Here is a 21,749-nt window from a genome sequence, read left to right on the forward strand (position 1 = left end):
ACTTTGTACCCATGTGGGGAATCGAACACAGGTCTTCAGTGTGACACATAAATGCTTTATCCACTAGACTACCCTTAAACACCCACCAATAAAGAGGAAGAGGCGTGTTGTACATTATTACTGTGACAATACATCTGAATATAGATGAACAAGAGTTCAGTTTTGAACAACTTTACACTTTATACAATTTACCTGTCAATTAATTTCAGAATCAGCTAATCCTGGTATCAGTGCTCTAGATAGGTTTCTGAACCACAAATATTTTACTTACATGTAATAATCTTCATTGGGTAACTATATTCTTTCTGGGTATTCAATATGTTTGTGCTCTTTGAGGTTCCGATTGAACCATGAACATAATGAGTACACATTTCTTAAAAATCTGTTTCGTGTGTTGGATTGGCTCACACTCTCAGAGTCAGGCACCTAATCGCCAGCACACAAATTCAGCCATCTAACCCACCCATTTTTGTGGAAGTGGTGGCTTAGTGGGTTAGATTGCTGATGTTGTGTAATTGGTGCAAGACTCTGAGAGTGTGGGTTTGAATCCGGATGGGACTGAACCTAACAAAAGTATTAGGATTGGTACTATACTGAAAAAGTGTAATCCCAGATATAACATACGTTACATTTGACCACTTTCTAAAAATGGCATTGTGTATTCATAGACTATATAACACCTGGCTGTTTATATTAAGCTCAACAGTTACATGACACTTGACTGTGTGAATACAATCCAACAGTTTAATGGGCCCCAAACATATTATATAACATCAGACTGTATATATTACACCCAACAGTTTATTACATAAATCACCTGACAGTGGATGAACAATCACAAAACATGTATGTGAAACTTCTGCTTCTAGTTCGGGCTATTATAAGGTTTATTGCCTCTTCTCAGTATGTTATGCTTGTCTCACAATTGTGTAATTTTCATGTATTGTATTGCAACATTCCGTTGAGTGATCAGCATATGTGTATCGTGACAAAGTGTAGTATTGTGGCCCTCTTGAAAAGCATTTTTATTCCTACAAAAATCACTGTGATTTGTCACACAACACTAAATGCTTTTTTGAACTCAGGTTACATAGTTTTGTGAGTTTTTTAAATTTGTATTGTATTGTTAAAAACAATTATGTTTATTTTATTTGTCTAGACTTTGTGCATCTTGTGTGCCATGACGATGTCAAAACTAAATCCCTTTAACATGTTTAATGTTGGCACAGTACCAGTACGGTTGTGGTATGTTTATATTTTTCTAGTCCAAGCTGGCAGACAAATAAAACATATATAACAAAAATTAAAGATCAAAATAAAATGAAAATTTGGTTGTTAAAAAAAAGGCATGGCCTTAACGCAAACAGATCTCAAAACTGAATGTCCTACAAAATCTTGTCAACAGAGCAGATCGATACGGACTATAGCTCTGTGTCTACCCTCAATCCCCCATATCTCACCCAAGCTCCCCCCATCTCACCTCTCCCTTCCCCTGTGATCTCCTGGCCCCCTGGTGTCAAATATCTTCACCAAGTCACAGTCATAAACGTGGGAGAACTCAAAGAGAGGGAAATCAAGAGATCACTGCAGATTAAGTGAGTGAGTGTTGTCTTTGAGAACAGTGTGGACCGGGTTGTCAGGAAGTGTGGCCCCAGTAACAAGCTGAAAGTGTCTCACAGTGAGTGTTATTGTCCACGACATGGGCAGCTCTGCTGGGTCAATACAGCCCTTTCACTACCAGTGTGACCAGGCAATGCTGGTCCATGTCTATATGAGATTTACATCATGTCATTGTGTTGGAGTAAAGGAGGTAGAAAATAACACTTGTATATCACACATGCATTGTTCTTGTATCGAGCTTCAAGTGAGGCAGGCAATATTTCTCATACCAGTATCGGGGAAATGATCAAATCTTGGAACAGTTATTCAGTAAGCTAGCTTTATGTCTTTTGTGGGATCTGAAATCAAGAGATTAATGGTGGACTGCATGTGATGTGGTGATTGTAACATTGTATTCAATATTGACCATGTTTTGCCAGTAGTGCCAACTATTTGATTACATATGTATCTTATTGATTTCTTGACAGTAGTGTTATATTATTGTCCTATCTTGTTCAGATATGATGATATATGACATATTATGTTTCCACACAAGTGTTGTGGTTTTTTCAGATGGCATGTGGTTAATGGTTTAACCATAGATAAGAAATGTGATGTGGTTTGTTTGTATGACAAATTTAGTGAAGTGCATAATTACATCTCAGAAAATCAGATGGATTTGAAGGATTTCATTTATCCCAAAATTTAACTTTTAATGAGTTATCCCAAGAAGGATAATTTGCAATTTATTCTCTGGTTACATTTGTCAGTATTTAACCCAAATTAAAAAATCCATTTTTCCCCAGATGAGAATCATCACAATTTACTCACAGATAACACTAACACTTATCCCAGTTTATCCCCAGATGAAAATCATCACAATTATTGACAGATAACACTTATCCCAGTTTATCCCCAGATGAAAATCATCACAGTAATTGACAGATAACACCTATCCCAGTTTATCCCCAGATGAAAATCATCACAATTATTGACAGATAACACTTATCCCAGTTTATCCCTAGATGAAAATCATCACAATTATTGACAGATAACACTTATCCCAGTTTATCCCCAGATGAAAATCATCACAATTATTGACAGATAACACTTATCCCAGTTTATCCCCAGATGAAAATCATCACATCTATTAACACTTATCCCAGTTTATCCCCAGATGAAAATCATCACAATTATTGACAGATAACACTTATCCCAGTTTATCCCCAGATGAAAATCATCCCAATTATTGACAGATAACACTTATCCCAGTTTACCCCCTAGATGAGATTCATCCCATTTTATCCCTAGATGAGATTTATCACAACATATCCCCAGATAAAAGTTTATCCTATTGAGCTAGATATCACCACCTTGTTCATGATGTCACACCGGAAATGACAATTGTTACATTGTTGTTCTTTAGAATGGTATCCAGGTTAGAATGGTTTGACTGATTCTCCACTGATGTTAATACTTAGACCAATGTCCTCTGTCGTTACAGGAATTCTTCACCCGTCTCTACAACACACACCAGCCAATCATATGCCAGCAAGAAGCGGGCTGTTGCCAATGGCAGCACACCTACCAAGTCACCTCGGGTGCTTTCAAAGGGAGACAAACATCTGGTAGGAAATGTACATATAAAACATGCAATTGTTCAAAATATCAAAGAATAAGTTGAAATAGGTACCAAGAAAATTAATGGTCAATAAATGTATTATTATATTTTATTATTATTATAGGGTATTTATATAGCGCACATATCCATGCAACTAGTACATGCTCAAGGCGCTAGTATTTGTTTCCCTCGATCATTGGATGTCAGTCTCAACGGCACGTCATATTGTCAGTCTCAACTCCCCGGGGAGTATCTTGCATCCACTAGGCGCACTGTGTTATTGCGGCTCTCTTATCCTTACGAGGTACCCATTCACAACTGGGTGGACTGGGACACATAGTCACAGTACTTTGTCCAAGTTTACTGCACGTTGCTGTACCCGCAACTAGGTGTTTGCGTGTATTCATGTGGCCACCATCTGGTCATATACCAACAGATTCGTGGGTTCTTTTAAGTGCACTGGATTGTGTACTGTACACTAGGGGTTGTGACAACACTGAAAGAGTCTGCACACAAAGTTGTCTCCAAGGTTTTTACACCCAGTCACAGGTGGGCTCGATCCCAGCACCTCAAGCTCGTTGGATTACTAGCCTGGCCCCTTAGCCATCTCACCCACCATGCCATGTATTTAGAGTATGGTATGAATATCAAATTTTTATGCATCTTTTCACAGGAGATGTTCCATAGAAAGATAAATCTGACAATTTCATACCTGTCTTTTGCATTAACTGTAAGCTCACCAGGGGATTCAGGTCTGCAGATTCAACTGATTTTCTTAAGTTTCGTTTTTTGTATTGTTGCATCAACACCCTCTGCCGCCTACAACTTCCTTCTTCATACCTTAAACAACAGAGGCGATGGGGTAGCCTAGTGGTTAAAGTGTGCGCTCATCACACCGAAGACCTGTGTTCTATTCCCCAGATGGGTACAATGTGTAAAGCCCATTTCTGTTGTCCCCTGCCGTGATATTGCTGGAATATTGCTAAAAGCGGCGTAAAACCATACTCACTCACTCACTCTCCCATACCCGAGCCAACAGGTTGTTACGTGTGTTGTTATGTTACAGACTGGGGTCCCAGTGGAAAAGAAGATCCTTGACATCGACAGCCAGGACCGGTGGAACACCAGCTATCAGGCCCTCCGTCTGGAGAAGGAGTGGACGGAACTCCATGATCGCCGCAGCATGAAGAGGAACTCAGAGGTGAGGGGGTTAAACTTGTTTTCATTGGTTTTCATTTTAGCTAGACCTGTGAAGATCCGAGTCAGAATTGATCTTCAGTAACCCATGCTTGTCGTAAGAGGCGACTAACGGGATGGGGTGGTTAGATCTCACTGACTTGGTTGACACATGTCATCGGTTCCCAATTGCGTAGAATGATGGTTGTGATGCTGGATTGTCTGGTCCAGACTCGATATGTGAATTTAAATAGTTTTTGCCAGGGCTCCGGTAAAACAATTGCCAATCGGACATTTTGCAGCTAACGCTAGTATGTGGTAGGGTTGGGTAGTTGGCAGGGTATGCAACTGGCAGATTTGTACCAGACCTACCTGATACATGTATGACAGAATGCATTTTTATTTGAAAAGTTCATTTCTTCAATTTTGTGTGATACTTGTATTTTCATTTTTCTAATCCTTCAAAGATAGAATGGCAGATTATATTTTTTCCTAATTATGACTTTGGTCTTGTCACTAAACTGCGTAAGCTCAGCGAACAAGAAACATAACCGTAGCTCCTCATCTGTCCTTATATTAAGTTACGAGCTAGCCCCATGGTGATGTTAGAATTGCTCCCCAGCAACCTTAGGGTGCAGTAAGGTAGCCTTGTGGTTAAAGCGTTATCTTGTCATGCCGAAGAAACAGGTTCCATTCCCCAAATTGGTACAATGTGTGAATCCCATTTCTGGTGTCGCCCACAGTGATATTGCTGGAATATTGCTAAAATCGGCATAAAACCCAACTCACTCACTCACTGATGGGGTGGTTAGGCTCACTGACTTGGTTGACACATGTCATCGGTTCCCATTGCGTAGAATGATGGTAAGTGATGCTGGATTGTCTGGTCCAGACTTCGATATGTGAATTTAAATAGTTTTTGCCTGTGCTCGGTAAAACAATTACCAATGGGACATTTTGCAGCTAAGCGCTAGTAACTGGTAGGGTTGGGTAGTTGGCAGGGGTATGCAACTGGCAGATTTGTACCAGACCTACCTGATACATGTATGACAGAATGCATTTTTATTTGAAAAGTTCATTTCTTCAATTTTGTGTGATACTTGTATTTTCATTTTTCTAATCCTTCAAAGATAGAATGGCAGATTATATTTTTTCCTAATTATGACTTTGGTCTTGTCACTAAACTGTGTTAGCTCAACAAACAAGAAACATAACCTTAGCTCCTCATCTGTCCTTATATTAAGTTACGAGCTAGCCCCATGGTGATGTTAGAATTGCTCCCCAGCAACCTTAGGGTGTGGTAAGGTAGCCTTGTGGTTAAAGCGTTATCTCGCCATGCCGAAGAAACAGGTTCGATTCCCCAAATTGGTACAATGTGTGAATCCCATTTCTGGTGTCGCCCACAGTGATATTGCTGGAATATTGCTAAATTCGGCATAAAACCAACTCACTCACTCACTCACTCACTGGTAACCCATGCTGGTTGTCAGAGGCAACTTAAATGATCAGATGGTCAGACTCTGTAATTTGGTTGATTGTATGTCATAATGCCCTGACTGCCTGGATTCCTGTTCACAATATCAATCACTGGATTATCTGGTCCAGACTTTATTGTTTACATGACAGCTGGAATGTTACTGAGGCGTTTAACAACGGACACTAATAAATGAGTTTAGACAGTGGTCCTGCTGTGATCTCTGGTAGCTTGACCCCTTCAGTGTTTGTAGGCTGTAGGTCTGAGTTAATCTCTGTAATCTGTTAATCTGTTAATCTGGTGTCACGCACATGGCCTATAAGCTCAGGGAGCACAATGACGTGTGTCAGGTTTTATCAGCACAGAAACTAATGTCTCTGTGTTGGTGTGTATACAAACATATGTCAGACTGGGGGTGAGTACGATGTCCAAAAACTAAATTAAATTACCTTTAATTACTCAGTTTGTCCTTGCAATGACATGTGTTGCTATAAGCCATAGTCCACATTTTAGAGGCAAGAGAGAAAATGAATACAGTTCAAATGCTATAAACTAAATTATGCCAATATTCCAATGTTGTGTACATCTTGCTTCTTGTAGTATTGTTCTCTAATATATTTTTGTAAATCCTAAAAATAGAATATACTTTCTATGGTATTGTTGGTGTGTTTCAGAATTCAAAATCTATACACTGCATTTATTCATAGTTTTAAAATGAGAATTTCGTTCATCTTTTAGTCTGAGATATAATTTAGCTTCATGGTCTATGGAGACAATGATGTTTAGTTCTTAATATAGGAATGGCCGTCAAACACTCCTCTTTCATCAACACTTAACCTCCTCTACATAACAACCAGTGTTTCATTGACAGTTTGATAGCATTGAAATGAAATGAAAGTAGAGGGCAAAAGAAAGCCCAAACAGTCACTAACACCTGTTAATTCATATCAAATTCATCGTTATGTTTTATCATTATGTTTATATATCGGACAGTATAATCTAATTTTGATAAAAATAATTTTGTCGTCATCACTTAGAGAGTGCTTGGGAATCCGGTATAGTAAACTAGACACAGTTATTGCTGTTTTGTGGCCAATATCAGTTTTCCTAGATTCATTTAGTCAGTTTCTGAGAGAAAGAAGTGGTGGTCTTCATAGAAAGTTACTAAATGTCCTAGTAGAAGTGATTACAACACCTTGTGTATGATACCAATGAAGATGGAGATGAGAACTAATCATCAGTAACCCACGCTTGTCGTAAGAGGCAACCAGCGGGATCTAGCGGTCAGGCTCACTGACTTGGTTAAAGCATGTCATTATATTTTAATGCATAGTTTGATGTGTATGAGGGGCGGTGGGGTAGCCTAGTGGTTAAAGCGTTCACTCGTCTCGCCAAAGACCCGGGTTTGATTCCCAACATGGTCCCGATGTGTGAAGCCCATTTCTGGTGTCCCCCGCCGTGATGTTGCTGGAATATTGTTGTTTGTATTGAGCTTACTCGATCATTGACAGACTGCCATCATATAGCTGAGTGAGTGAGTTTAGTTTTACGCCACTTTTAGCAATATTCCAGCAACATCACAGTGGGGGACACCGGAAATGGGCTTCACACAGTGTACCCATGTGGGGAATCAAACCCGGGTCTTCGGCGTGACGAGCGGACGCTTTAACCATTAGGCTACCCCACCGCCCCTCACATAGCTGAAAAATTGCCAATTGTGGCATTGAATAAAAAATAAACAAATCCTAGTGTTTATGAAGAGCAGATGATAGTGTTTCCTGTTTGGTGTTTTTGTTGAGGGCTATGGTGATTTCTATTGGCCCTTGCACCGAGACAGTGTGAGTATCAGTCATTGCATCCCTCCTTCTCATAGGAGCCACAGAGTAGCTGTGAAACTATTGATGAGTTTGCCTTTGTGTCAGATCCTGCGACATCGTGTGGACAAGATGTATATGATGAGTGGATCAGGAATCAAGTTGAGGGCAAAGTATGACATCAACGACGATGAGCTTCAACAGCTGAAGGACCTTTCGGAGGCTAGACAGGTGCTGAGAGACAAGTCTCGCAAGTCACAGTGAGTACCCCAGTGGAACCAGTTGTACACAGGGGAAGCCAAGTCAGACCATACTGCCTTACTTGCTTCTCCCCCTCCTCCTCCTCCTTATCATCATCATCATCAGCAGCAGCAGCAGCAGCACCATCATCATCAACATCATCATCAGCATCATCATCAGCATCGTTTTAATCATTTGTCATCATTCCCCCTTCCCTCCTCTTCATTACCATTTCTTGTCACCATCATCATCAACAACAGCAGCAGCAGCAGCATCGTTATTGTTTTAGTGATTTGTCATACTTCCCTCTTCTTCATTACCATATCATCATCATCATCATCATCATCATCATCTCTTTGGTGTTCATGTCATTATTGGCCGAGTTTTGAATTTGCCACGGTCCTTTCGCGGTGAAATTTTGATGTATCACGAAATGTGTTCGAATCTGAGAGTATGGTCCTTGGTTTGTCAGTGCTGTACGATTCAATATTTACACTAATAATCATTGTTATAGTTTTTCGTCTTTCATACTCATTTTTCATAGGTATTGCCAAATGTCTAAGACCTTCATTGCTTTTGACTTTCTGCCATCACTAATCTGACAGACTGTTCAAGGACAGAAATACTGTTCACAGCGGTGTTAACCAGACACACTCACTCACTATCATTCTTATAATAGTCTTACTATCAGCAATTGGATCACTTTGATGCACAATGCATCACAACACTTCCACTTACTTAAGGCTTTTGTTCACAGTGGCGTTAAACCCAACTTACCCTTTGTGCATCTTATCCTCAGGATCCAATCAGCTAACCTGATTGAGGAGGGGGTATCTCCTTTCTCCCACCCCCCTGACACCACCCCTACTCATGGTGATCAGTCCTTGGAGACACCAGACTCGGGGCAGGGTGTCTCTCCTCGCAGTGACGTGGGTGTCATGAAGCAGGTTCCAGAGGCAGCCATTTTGTCCCGAACCAAGAGCAAGTCGCCAGTATACCGTGCTGACAGCCCTGAGTCGGGGATCCAGGCTGACGAACCCAGAGAGGAAGACTTACAGGACAATCAATTGTTTGAGCTGGAGGAAGAACCAAAAGACATGGAAGAAGAGCTCAAAGATCTGGAAGAAGAACCAAAAGATCTGGAAGAAGAACCTGATAGTGCAGGACTTGTAAGAGTGGAACTACGAGGCATTGATGCAGGAAGTCATGGGGAGACTTCAAAAGAGTTTGACACATCCTACATAGATCGTCCAATAAGTCGGGTCGAGATCCGACATCAGCACAAAGCAGCTCCACCTCCAGAACAAGATGTAGGAATTGTGGATATTCTGAAGCACCAGCTGAGTACCAACAAGGACAAGTGCATGCTGGATATGGTGACACGCTCGCCCAACAATGACGGCATCGATGATAACCTCGATGATACTCCCCCAGCCCGAGAATCCTCCTCACACAAGATCCACATAACGCCAGGCCATGGCAGTTACACTATACTGCCTTTTGATCCTTACGACAACATCAGGAAGGGCAAGGTCACTGGAAGTAATTATGTGCACAAGGGTGATTGTTGTCAACCACTGGTGAAGAAGAAAAAGATCAACCGTCAAGTCTTACCAATACAGCAGTTTCCGATAAGGAAACCCAGCAGTCGATTTGTTGTAGCGCAAAGCCCAGTCACGTGCAACTGTCGTCAGAGTTCATATCAGATGTTGTCGGTACAAGGGTACCACGTTTTGCTCTCGAAGAGGGTCATGTGACTTTCAGCAGCAGTGTCCCCTGCTGGCATGGAGATTCATTTCATTGTCAGAGCCAATTAAAAGGAAGTTGCTGAACACTTAAACAATTTTCATTTATCAGTATCTATTTACATATGATATAAACTTGTTTTAATTATGTCTTGAAATATTGTAAATGGTGTATATGACATGTTTTTGCTGATGTGATTTTTCCAGGCAATCAGTTTTACAATTTTATTTTTGTATGTTCAAATATTTGTAAAGCAGTGTATGTTACATTCTATTGAATGTTTACGTTTCTCATTGGTGCTACAACAACCACTACAAGTTTATTTGTGTTATGTTTTGTGGAGTGACGTATAAGCATTATAGTATTGTTATATCACTCCAGTTTTGTTCTGTATAGACTACAAGATTATTACATATATCCAAGTTATCTTTCATATGAAGACTAATACATTCTCAAAATGCTTTTTGGTTCCATAAACTGCTCTGAAATTGCCACAGGTGTTTCTATGGATGATTATAATTTAGGAATTCAGTGCTGGTTTTTCGTTATATCGCTCCTGTTTTGTTCAGTATAGACTACAAGATTATTACATATATCCAAGTTATCTTTCATATGAAGACTAATAAATTCCCAAAATGCAATTTTGATTCCATAAACTGCTCTGAAATTGCCACAGGTGTTTCTATGGATGATTATAATTTAGGAATTCAGTGCTGGTTTCTCATCCTCATTAATGACGTTGCTGAGATTTTGCTGTCTCTGTTGATTGAGCTACATTGAGCCATGATGCTATCTTTCTTTATCCTTACTGAACAAGGTCAGAAATAAGACATTGAATGAGTCATGTGACTTTAACTGTTAGTATTGCTTGAGGGGGAAGAATGTGAACTATTTTGGTATTTCAGACGCTCTATCTGTTTTTACTTTTGTTATCATCATATCATCATAATCATCTCCATATTCCTTTTTTCATATTTGAACTATTGAAAAAAAAGAAGGGAAAATAAATATCATATTATAAGATTTTTGGCTTGTTGTTGAAAAATATTTGTTTGCCTTCATGTTTATATGGCCATCATAGCAAATAATACGATGTGTAAAAAATGTACTCTGTTGTGATGAAGATTTAAACATTTAGTGCTGTATGCCAACAAAACACTGAAGATATGTACCCCAGTTAGGTTTCTGCATGCAGAAATGTACACGAGCCAGTATCAGAAAACACAACATTACCCTGTGATAGGATATTCTGTACTGCACAGTGTGCTCAACCAGTTCTTTGACTCTGACATACTGTTGTATGGTTGGTTGGTTTGCTGTTTAATGCTGCACTAAGCAATATTCCAGCTATATCATGGCGGTCTGTAAATAATCGAGTCTGGACCTGAGAACCCAGTGATCAACATCATGAACATTGATCTAGGCAATTGGGATACGATGACATGTGTCAACCAAGTCAACGAGCCTGACCACCTGATCCCGTTAGTCGCTTCTTATGACAAGCATGGGTTACTGAAGATCAATTCTAACCCGGATCTTCACGGGTCTACACTTGTAGGAGAAGTATTCCAGCATGCTATGTAGAAAACTTTTTATATACAGTTAAGTATATTCAGTACTCTATGTCGAGCACTTTTAACATATGAACCGGAAATACAACATAAAGCAGTATCTATCAAGGGTTGAGGAATATGGACTTATCATGCATTGTTCTCTTCCAGACACTTTTGATTATAGCCATGTTGTAAGGAAAAAGCATATTGGTAATTTACTGCTGAATGACTAACTGGGCCTCCCATCAGGATACAATGATTCACCTCATTCCTACATGGGGCGGTGGGGTAGCCTAATGGTTAAAGCGTCCGCTCGACATGCTGAAGACCCGGGTTTGATTCCCCACATGGGTGCAATGTGTGAAGCCCATTTCTGGTGTCCCCCGCCGTGATATTGCTGGAATGATGCTAAAAGCGGCGTAAAACCATACTCACTCACTCACTCATTTCTACATCACTATTGTCTTAATATCAATACGTATGACTTTGGTCTGAAGATGTTGACCGTTTTCAACAGGTTGAAATTGGTCAGAAAAATTCCATGGTCAATACCACAGAACTTCTGTATACACTATACTTACTTTATCATATAGTAGTACTTGTATATTTATAAATTTGTGTAAATATGGTTCATAGACATAATTGATTTAGGTGATCAATTACACATACCTCCAGGGTTACCTTGATGCCTCATCAATATCCTGACATGAGCCACAGCACCATGATTGTTTAACAGCAGACAAAAATTGTATAAAAACCCTAGTTATTTTTAGACATCGTGGAATATTTGGAGTATATCTGACTGGCATAAAACAACACCCAATCCACCTTACATGTTTCGAGCAAATCAGGGGATATTCATTTGCTGATTGTGGAAGCCGCGGTAGCTGAGCGGTCTAGGCGTCTGACTTTGTGTGCTGGCGATTAGGTGCCTGACTCTGAGGGTGTGGGTTCGAATCCCGGATGGGACTCAACCCAACAAAAGTACTAGAATCTGTACTTTACAAAGAAAGTGTAATCCCAAATATAACATATGTTAGATATTCATACTAGTTGATGACTATTGACAAGCAAATATGGCACAACAGGATTATTTCTTGAGGTGGTCCAAGAAATTTGGAGGATTGTATTGCAGTTGGACATGATTCATATTGCTGACTGGAATGAATACACCTGATTCAACCTCTGCATGTGAATGTGGAGACAGTTTGCCTTATCAAGGAATGGACACATATATTTATTTCATCAAAATTTTATCCTACTTCTACAGAATGATTGCACACTGACTCATTTCAAATATGCATGTGAATAAGGGGACAGATTGCCTTATTAAGCAATGGACACAGATGTATTTTTCATTCATTTCATCAATGTTTATCCTCATTCTATTCCAACCTTGTCCGTATGTGCTGTTTTTTGTTCACTGCACATCAGTTTCATGGTGCAACCTTCAGTAGGACCATGACATTCTTCTACATCAGTGTCTTCATTCATCTACTCTCTCTCCCACTTGCTGTTGTCTGTCACTCCTGCCTATTGCCTTGGTGAGTTGTCTCCCTTGTTGATGTATTTCAAGAGTTGTCCCCCTTCTTAATATTAAATGTTTGGATGTTTCTATATTTTCACCTTTCATCATGACACTTTTCAATCAATATCTTATTATATATATATTATCGTTTTATCATAGTTATTTAAGTATATTATTTTCAGTGAAAAAGGATAATATTTTTAACAAATGTATAGAAATTAGAATGACTTAGATTTGATACTGATGTATTTTCAGTCCAATCCCTAAGGCACCAAAGACAAGCTTGGACCATGGCTATATGAAGGTAAGCTTTAGGATAAACAAAAAATATAAATTCTCCAACTCTTCACTGAAGGATAGGGGGATTGACAAGAACAGATCTCAAGAGGGCAAAAATCTCATCAAAATCAGATATGTTTCACTGATTTAAGAAATCCCTCTGACAAACACTCAAATGAAAGTTGCACCAGGTGAACCCAGATTGAACTTTGACCAGCCAATTAAAATGAAGGATAAGTGTTGTCTTTAGCCAATCTGATAAAAGCTTTCTGAAAAAATACTTGATTTCATTTCTTCACTGCCATGGTTTTGCAAGGAAGGAATGGAATGGAAAGAAAACATGAGCAAGACACAAAAGTCCCCTTAATATGTGCTGTGAATTTGAAATGACAGAGTTTATTATAGCACAACCTTTATTTTTCTCCATTCAGAACGATTAGGATACATTCCTTTTTGTGACACAGAAACCATGTATGGTGCTCCTAAACCTTTTCTTGCTTATGCCAAGAATTTTAGAAGCTTTGATGCTGATGACATAGACTTGGTCATCCTTCCCAATTTACTAATATCGACTGCAGTCAAGAATTGGTCAGATCTGTCAATTTATGTAAATCAAGCTTTGATGTTATGTTCCAGAGTGCGAAAAACAAAGATGGCCACCCAGAGATCCACATACAAGGTAGGCCGAATCTGTGCCCACTTCCCATCTATGCAGGTCAATGTTAGTTATGTCAGCAAGGAGAAGAGGTAGCCAAGTGGTTAAACATTCACCCATCTCACTGACTACGCAGTCAGGACGATGTGTCCATTTGTAAAATTACGTATGTTGTATTTGGGATTACACTTTCGTAGTAAAGTACAGATTCTAGTACTTTTTGGGTTGAGTCCTAGAATCTGTACTTTACTAAGAAAGTGTGATCCCAAATATAACATACGTTACATTTGACCACTTTCTAAAATGGTATTGTGTATTTCATCCATTTGTAATGTTCAGAAGACTGCTTTATCCATAAAGGGAGCTGCTCAGTCACTTATCTCAGTATATTGTCAGCTATATGTAATGTTACCAAAAGGTTATGCTTTATGTACCGTATATTACTGTAGATAAGTCGAATCTTGACCAAACAAAGCAGTCTGTAGAAGGGGGTCGGCTTATCTGTGGTTTACACTTTCGTCAAACTTTTTTCCAGGGGGTAAGAAAACGATATCATATCGCTTTGCATGAACAAACAAGAGAGGACGACTTTGTCAGTAAAGATGTCAAATTTGCAATTAAACATCACTAGACAATATTATTTACCTTTTACGTTCTAAGTTGTTTTGGCTGGGCATTGTATTATTTGCAGGGATTAAGATTACCGTGTGTATTTGTCTCGTATACACAGCCGGATATCAGCTGTGCACACGTTTCCCAGTAATTTAGGTAAAACATACACAATAATATAACAAGATGAATTCTGACACAGTGATCAGTAAAATATAATACATAAAACTATTATTTAACCCAAAGACATATATCCTAGCATTGTGTAATTTTAATTTCAGCTTTTGCTCTATAAATGTAAAATATATAATCAAATCTAAGATTATACGGACCCTCGTGAACATGGTAACACTGATTTTAAGGGTCAAGTTAGGGGGTCGGCTTATCTATGGTAAATTCGGTAAATAATAATAATAATAAATATAACATAGAAATATAATATAATATACTATTTAGATTTAGATGTTTATTTGTTTGTGAGAGTGTAAATTTGTTTGAGTGTAAGGCTGTGTATGTTTATACATTCGTTCATTTTCTCAGGCCAGGGGTCGGTAGGAACCAGCCAGAGGGGAGATTCTGTCTCCGATAACAGGAGTCCACACCCTGCCGGATGGGTGTCAGAAGCGGAGTCTCGTCAACAACCAGCACCACAGAGTGAAAAATCTGAGGATGGAAACCCTGGTGGCACTTTTGTCACAGAAGGGGCTGCTGAGACTAATGGTAACCATGGTGATGCTGCAGAGACTAATGGTAACCATGGTGATGCTGCTGAGACTAATGGTAACCATGGTGATGCTGCAGAGGCTAATGGTAACCATGGTGATGCTGCTGAGGCTAATGGTAACCATGGTGATGCTGCTGAGGCAGAATGTAACCATGGTGATTCTGGTGAGGCAGAAGGTAACCATGGTGATACTGCCAATTCAGAAAAAGAGAGTAACCATGATGAAACAGGAAATACTGATGAAAATCATAACCACACATCAGGAGAAACAGATTCCAAGGAGGTTGTGAAGACAGAGACACAGGAAGTGGATCAGAGTGAGGCTCAGACTAGGCAGGAAGTAGCTGACCAAGAGGAAGCAGACGGTCAGGGTGTTGATGGACAGGGTGTAGATGATGATGATAATGGGGGTGGGGAAGAGGTGAAAGAAGGTGTGGAGGAGGGAAAGGACTTCAAAGACTCTGAGGAAAATGCAGAAAAGGTACACAAGGAGGAGGAAAACCAGATTGCAGAAAGCTGAGTCCAATCTGTCATCCAGTGTATAACATTACCAGGACATCAACATGAAGACCGTGTGTTTCCATCAGTGAATGATCAGGAGGATCACTATCTGTTAGAGTAGATAATGAGCATGATTCATTATTCTCAAGGATTACAGAGTGACAAGATAACATGTAAACAATGTAAGAATACTGGACAACCACTCACACCAATCCCTAATCATCACTTGAAACAGCTTCCATCTTGATATAAGTTGCTGTTGGATTTAAACCATCAACCTACGCCTCGATCTAATTTGGGGTCCAAAATTCAGGTGATTCGGCTCTTCCATTAAGCTGACTGTGTTATATTACAAGCTTTATATGTTAGAGACATCATGAAAACAATCCTTCACTAGAAGGTGATCTGAGCGCTATAAATGTTGCTACACACACATAAACTTACATTCAACATCATGAACAGTGAAGATCTGGATTTTTGGGTCTTTATAGTCTGTTGTAGTGAAAACGTACCGATGAATTTCACTTTAAACCAAAATTTAAAACAAAGTGAAATTAAGACTGCGAATCCTCATGATTTTACCTTGCCAATTGAACATTTAAATCTCAGAATTTTATTCAACTTAGGATAAAAGTTGTTTAACAAACGATCATAGTTTCACATGGCTGTTATTGGTTTGTATTACAAGGGGGTATGCACATCAAATGAAACACCGAAAACGACAAGGTTTGTTATAAGTTAACGCTCTTCACATACCGCACGTGCATTTGTTTCACTGTTCCAACTACTGTGCTTACCCCCTTGTAATACAAACCAGAAATAGCGATTTGAATCTATGATTGTTTGTTAAACAACTTTTATCCTAATTTGAATAAAATTTTGGGATTTAAATGTTCAATTGGCAAGGTAAAATTATGAGGATTCGCAATCTTAATTTCACTTTATTTGATTTACTTTTTTGTTTAAAGTGAAATTCATCGGTACGTTTTCACTGCAATCAGACTATTGCAACCCAGTGGACCCATGCTTGTCATAAGGGGTGGCTAAACATGACAGGGTGGGTAGTCAGGCTTGGTGACTTGGTTGATGCATGTCATCGTATCCCATCTGTGTTGTGCAGACTGATGTTTACGATGTCAATCACTGTATTGTCTGGCCCAGAGTATATTTACAGACTGACACATTTAGCTGTGGTATTGCTGAGGGTTAGGGTTGGGAATTGGTTAAAATCTCATAATTAATGATTGGTTCATTACAACCGATGATTGGTTCATTACAACCGATCAATCATCGAAAAAATTGGTTAGCATCATTTATCAAAATTTCCTGGTTATCTTTGTTAATGCACAAAAAATACAGAAAAACATGTAGTTCTTTTGGGGGGTTTTCAAATTGCACAAAATGCATTTGCAAATTTCACATCTTTAAATGATGACTAGTATGTTAGAAACAAATTTCCTGGAGTCTTTAAGATAAATTCAATCGTGACTTGGAACGAGCTTGTAGTGCTCATGAAATGTAACTGACAAAACCAACCTTGTGAAAAATATCGTTAATGCAAACAAGTGCTCCAAAATTGTTTGTGTTCGATTATGAGAAAACATGATCGATTGCTTGGTCTTTTAGTCACTGCGACCAATCTTCGATTATTTCAATTAATCGGACCACCACTACCGTATGTGGCATTAAACAACACACAAACAATAAGGCGGACAGTTTGTGGTCCTTTAACCCCCAAACCCTTACATAGACATAGACCATTACAGCTACTCAAGTCTTAGTCTTATGATGAATTTAGCTGTGTCATGGTCATGGCTTCCCGGTCCAAATAAGTTTCCTATCAAGATTAGGGCAGGGGTGGAAATAACCCATTGCCCGACGCCCGAGTCCAGTGTTTTTTTCTGTCGGGCAAGCAAATTTGTATATCACACTGTACCGGTGTCCAGTTGATATTCCAATGTTAATTATGTTGTTTATTTTAAAAATCAACAAGAAAACGGTCGGTATAGTGGAAAAATTATCAGGGCAAGTGATTTTACATGTGCCACTGTACTGCAGTACACTAGCAATTTTAAAGTTATTTCCACCCCTGTAGGGTACAAGAAATCATACTATTGTGCTGGAGTGAGTGAGTGAGTGAAGTTTATTGCTGTTTTAAGCAAAAATGCCACTATGTCCCCACTGAGGTACAGCAGATGAACCCATGAAAGAAATCTGACCCTGTCCTACAGCATGATGACCCACTGGGCTATCCCACCACACTTATGGTATTGAATATATTTTCCCCCAATCGTTAAATATTTGTTAACTTGTGAGAAGAAAGTTGATGGAATGTACTGAGTTGTTTTGGTTTCTTGGAGCTGTTTAATCTTGCATGTGTCATATTTATTCTTATTACAGATGATAAAATTATGCAAATGGACCAAACTGGCTATAAAAAGTTTTGGTTTTCAGGAATTTCTCATGACACAAAAATATTGAAATTGTATGCACTTTCTGAAACCAAACTTGAAGCCAGTTAATGTTGATTTTTTTATTAATGCACCATCAGTTGTGTGTGTTATTTCAGCTTTGAGTGAAAAGTAGGTCAGTAGAAATTATTCAACCATATTCAGCCATATCACTGCAGGAGACATAAAAAATGCTCTTTCGCATGTTGAGCCTATTTTGTTGCAGGTGTTTGGTGAAGTCTGAACAACGATCCCCGTTTTGCATATTTCATGTCTCGTGTATTCCATTATCAACATCTGTGATATGTGTATGTCATTTACTTTCCATTGTAAATGAACTGGTTGATATGAAAAACAACTTGCTCAAACATTCAACTATTGTTTATATATTTAATCAAATGTAACCACATTTACATATCATTAAGCATTAACTGTGATAACATTTACATCATATATGTCGTATTCAAGTAGTATTGAGTATGTATATATACTGTATACTTAGATTCAAATACAAGCATGCAAGATGAAGAAACTATAAGGACTATTGATACTCTCAGATGATCTGGATCTTTTCTTTTTCATCACATGATTTTCACAATTATTTCCATGTTGGTGGGCAATATTTTTTTAATTTCAATTTGAGATAAGTAATGTTGCTAATTATGAAAACAACTTCACAAGTCTAATCACTCTAATCTAATCAAGTATGTCTAGTTGTTAAAGAACTATGAAAGATAATTGATTGTTGTTTTGTCTATAAACATCACTAACCATTTGTTACCAGAGGTGAAAAAATCAAAATTATTGAAAAAAGGTTCCAATTTCATTTTTCTTTTTGTTGGACACTCTTGTTGACCAACTAAAAAATACTCATAGGACCTTATCTTCCATATACCATGAGTGTTGGTTTTCACTCATGACCTCTGACCCAGCACAACACTCCCAGGGTGCAGCAGCTCCTAGACAGCACCTAGACTGTGGCTGGTGTCCTCATGGTATTGTAGTGACATTCTATCATGGATGAGGACCAGTCATTAATGAGGGAGAAAGTGCCACGTTACCTCTCCCTCATAGTCAGTCTTGTGTTGGCTTACCTAGGTGCCCCCGATTCTCTTAGACCCAAACCGTTGAAATTCTTAAGGGCTTTTTTGAAGTGTAGTTGAGCAACGTTAGTTGTGGAGAGTTGTGATAGGGTTTGGCGGCTTCACCAGACTTGACTAATGGGAGTTTCTTGGGCTTTGGGTCCTGCCATCCATGCAAGACGTGTTGTACATGTTGTGGTTCCTCAGATAAGTAACTTTGTTCAAGATATGCCTCTGAGAGAGTGAGTTGAAAGTTAGTGCTGCATCAGCATTATTTTAGCCACAGAGTGACTTTTGAACTTGAATTGGTTTTGGTAGCTGAAATAAAACAACCAATTTATCAAAAATATCTTTAAACACACACACACACACACACACAAAAAAAAATCAGTATTGTCAAGATTTGAAAAACAAAAATGAAAATTGTCACTATGAAATATTTCTGCCTTTTTCATTAACTTTTTACATTGATTAACATGTATACAATGTTATACAAAGAAGGCAGCCAATTCTCTTTGTATGTCATGGCAAGTATTTTTATACTTGACTAATAAACAACTGTGATATCAATGAAGATGTTCTTGCATTACTTGTCTATCCAGCAGTAGACCTGTGAAGATCAGGGTTAGAATTGACCTTCAGCAACCCATGCTTGTCGCAAGAGGCGACTATCGGGATCGGGTGGTCAGGCTCGCTGACTGGGTTGACGCATGTCATCGTATCCCAGTTGTGTAGATCGATGTTCATGCTGTTGATCCCTGGATTGTCTGATCCAGACTTGATTATTATTAGACCGCCGCCATATAGCTGGAATATTGCTGATTTTGGCGTAAAACTAAACTCACTCACTCACTCCAGCAGTATTTTAGCATATACTGATTAAAGTGACATAAAGTGAGTGAGTGAGTTGGGTTTTACATCGCTTTTTGCAATATTCCAGTACTATCACGGTGGGGGACACCAGAAATGGGCTTCACAAATTGTGCCCATGTGGCAGTGTAGGAAAGATAGCCCGTCCAAACGTCCGAGACGGGTGAATTTTGTGGAGGACGGGTTAAAAAAATATCTAGTCCGTCCTCATGTCGGGTCAATTTTAGCAAACCAATGACATATGTATGATTATAACCTTTTTGAATATTTACTGCCGAAGGTGTTTTATTTATATTTGGAAGACAGGCTAGATTTTGGCAGGACTGGTAAAAAATTTGACCTGCCAGTCCTGTGGACAGGCTAGATTTTCTACATCTTTCCTACACTGCCATGTGGGGAATCAGACCTGGGCCTTCTGCGTGACGAGCAAACGCTACAACCACAAGGCTACCCCACCGCCCCAAAGCCACGTAGAAAGTTCCAGCTGTGTAAGCAAGTCCAAGAGTTGTAACTATGAGCGATATCACAGCACATCAGAAAACAATCACGCATAACGAAGCAAATGGGTCTCATCATTATATATGCATAGGTTACTTGTGGTCTCTCCTACCTGACAGCCCACGCAGTGGCAGGTAGAATGTGAATAATTCATCAAGTCAAGATAACATGGACTTGCAGTGAAATTACCACATTAGAGACGCAGCATTTCCTAGTCTACAAGCTTGCGTTGGTGTCTTTTACTTTCCAGACAACAAACCATCTTGCAAGACAGCATCCAGCATCAAAGGGAAATAACTGTAACGCTATACTTCTACATCATGGTGCTGAGTGACCTCCCCTTGGTCCCATTTTGCTCATACATTTTGCTTCCAATAACACATCTCTCAGAGAGTAATAAACACAGCTTATACAACCAAGTCACTTACAGATATAGCTCTATACAGTAGACCTGTATGACGTAAAAATCGTACAAATACAATCAATTTGTAGTGTATGCGTAATGGGGATCCCAGACTTGATGAATTGTCCCAGCCACCTATGTTGGTTGAAGAAGATGGAATGGGTTTCCATATCAACCTGACATCAGTCACGGGTTTGTCTGGTTCACAACCTTATCATTTACTGGTGACAGTCCAAGTGCTGAAATATTGCGGAGTGCAGTGTTAAACAATAAAAACACTATTCCCTGGTTGCACTGAAGCATGGTGTAACATGTTATATTTGGGACTACACTTTCTTTGTAAGCCCACACAAGGGAAGTAACTGTTTGTATTACTGTTTTGTTACTTCCAGAGTTACCATTCTTGCCAGGTGTAAGTTTCTTTGGAATATTTCAAATAGCCAGTTATTTTGTGAAATTATTGCCTTTTATGTACTTAAATCATTATCGATTTGAGTACACCAACATTGGCGAGATAAGCCTTTGTATTGTTTATTATAAGTTAATAAAGATTTGAATTGAGGGACGTTAGTTTTCAAAATGGTGGCTATCTTCTCTGAGGGATTCAGTCTACAGTTTCTATCTCTGCTCTACAGTCTGTTGGCTTCAGTTTGTTAATGCCACACTCTGCAATATTCCTGCCTGAAAAATATTTGAGTCTGGACCTCCTGTGTACGAAATTTTGACCAATGATCCTTGACATAAACCAAGCTTGACCATCTCATTCATTTGGTTGTATCTTAACACCAACATAGGTTGGGGGACCAATCCTAACCTTGAAGACCCAAAAGCGTCGACTTCAGCAGTTCTCGGTAGTTCTCAAAGACGTCACTGATCCACACTGTTTGTATTTAGATACTTGATGTCAGTTGGATACATGTAACCATG

At 39.1% G+C, this 21,749-nt stretch overlaps 1 protein-coding gene across 2 annotated transcripts in view; it reads left to right on the forward strand.

Annotated features, from left to right (window-relative positions):
- The window catches only part of LOC124278334 (sodium/potassium/calcium exchanger 1-like), a 36,093-nt gene extending 20,022 nt beyond the window's left edge, over positions 1-16,071 (forward strand). Inside the window, exons 4-9 of one of the 2 annotated variants that reach the window (XM_046714059.1) lie at positions 3,104-3,227; positions 4,287-4,421; positions 7,793-7,944; positions 13,007-13,055; positions 13,667-13,709; positions 14,835-16,071. In XM_046714059.1, the coding sequence (XP_046570015.1) occupies positions 3,104-3,227; positions 4,287-4,421; positions 7,793-7,944; positions 13,007-13,055; positions 13,667-13,709; positions 14,835-15,538 (1,207 nt within the window). In that variant the 3' untranslated portion in view covers positions 15,539-16,071. Of the gene's footprint in view, positions 1-3,103; positions 3,228-4,286; positions 4,422-7,792; positions 7,945-8,723; positions 10,294-13,006; positions 13,056-13,666; positions 13,710-14,834 lie in introns of those variants that run through there. The other variant, XM_046714058.1, reaches the window with a different exon arrangement.
- The last annotated feature ends 5,678 nt before the right edge of the window (positions 16,072-21,749 follow it).

Source organism: Haliotis rubra, unplaced genomic scaffold (genome assembly GCF_003918875.1).
Source record: "Haliotis rubra isolate DU_JTF1 unplaced genomic scaffold, ASM391887v1 Scf235, whole genome shotgun sequence".
NCBI lineage: Eukaryota > Metazoa > Mollusca > Gastropoda > Lepetellida > Haliotidae > Haliotis > Haliotis rubra.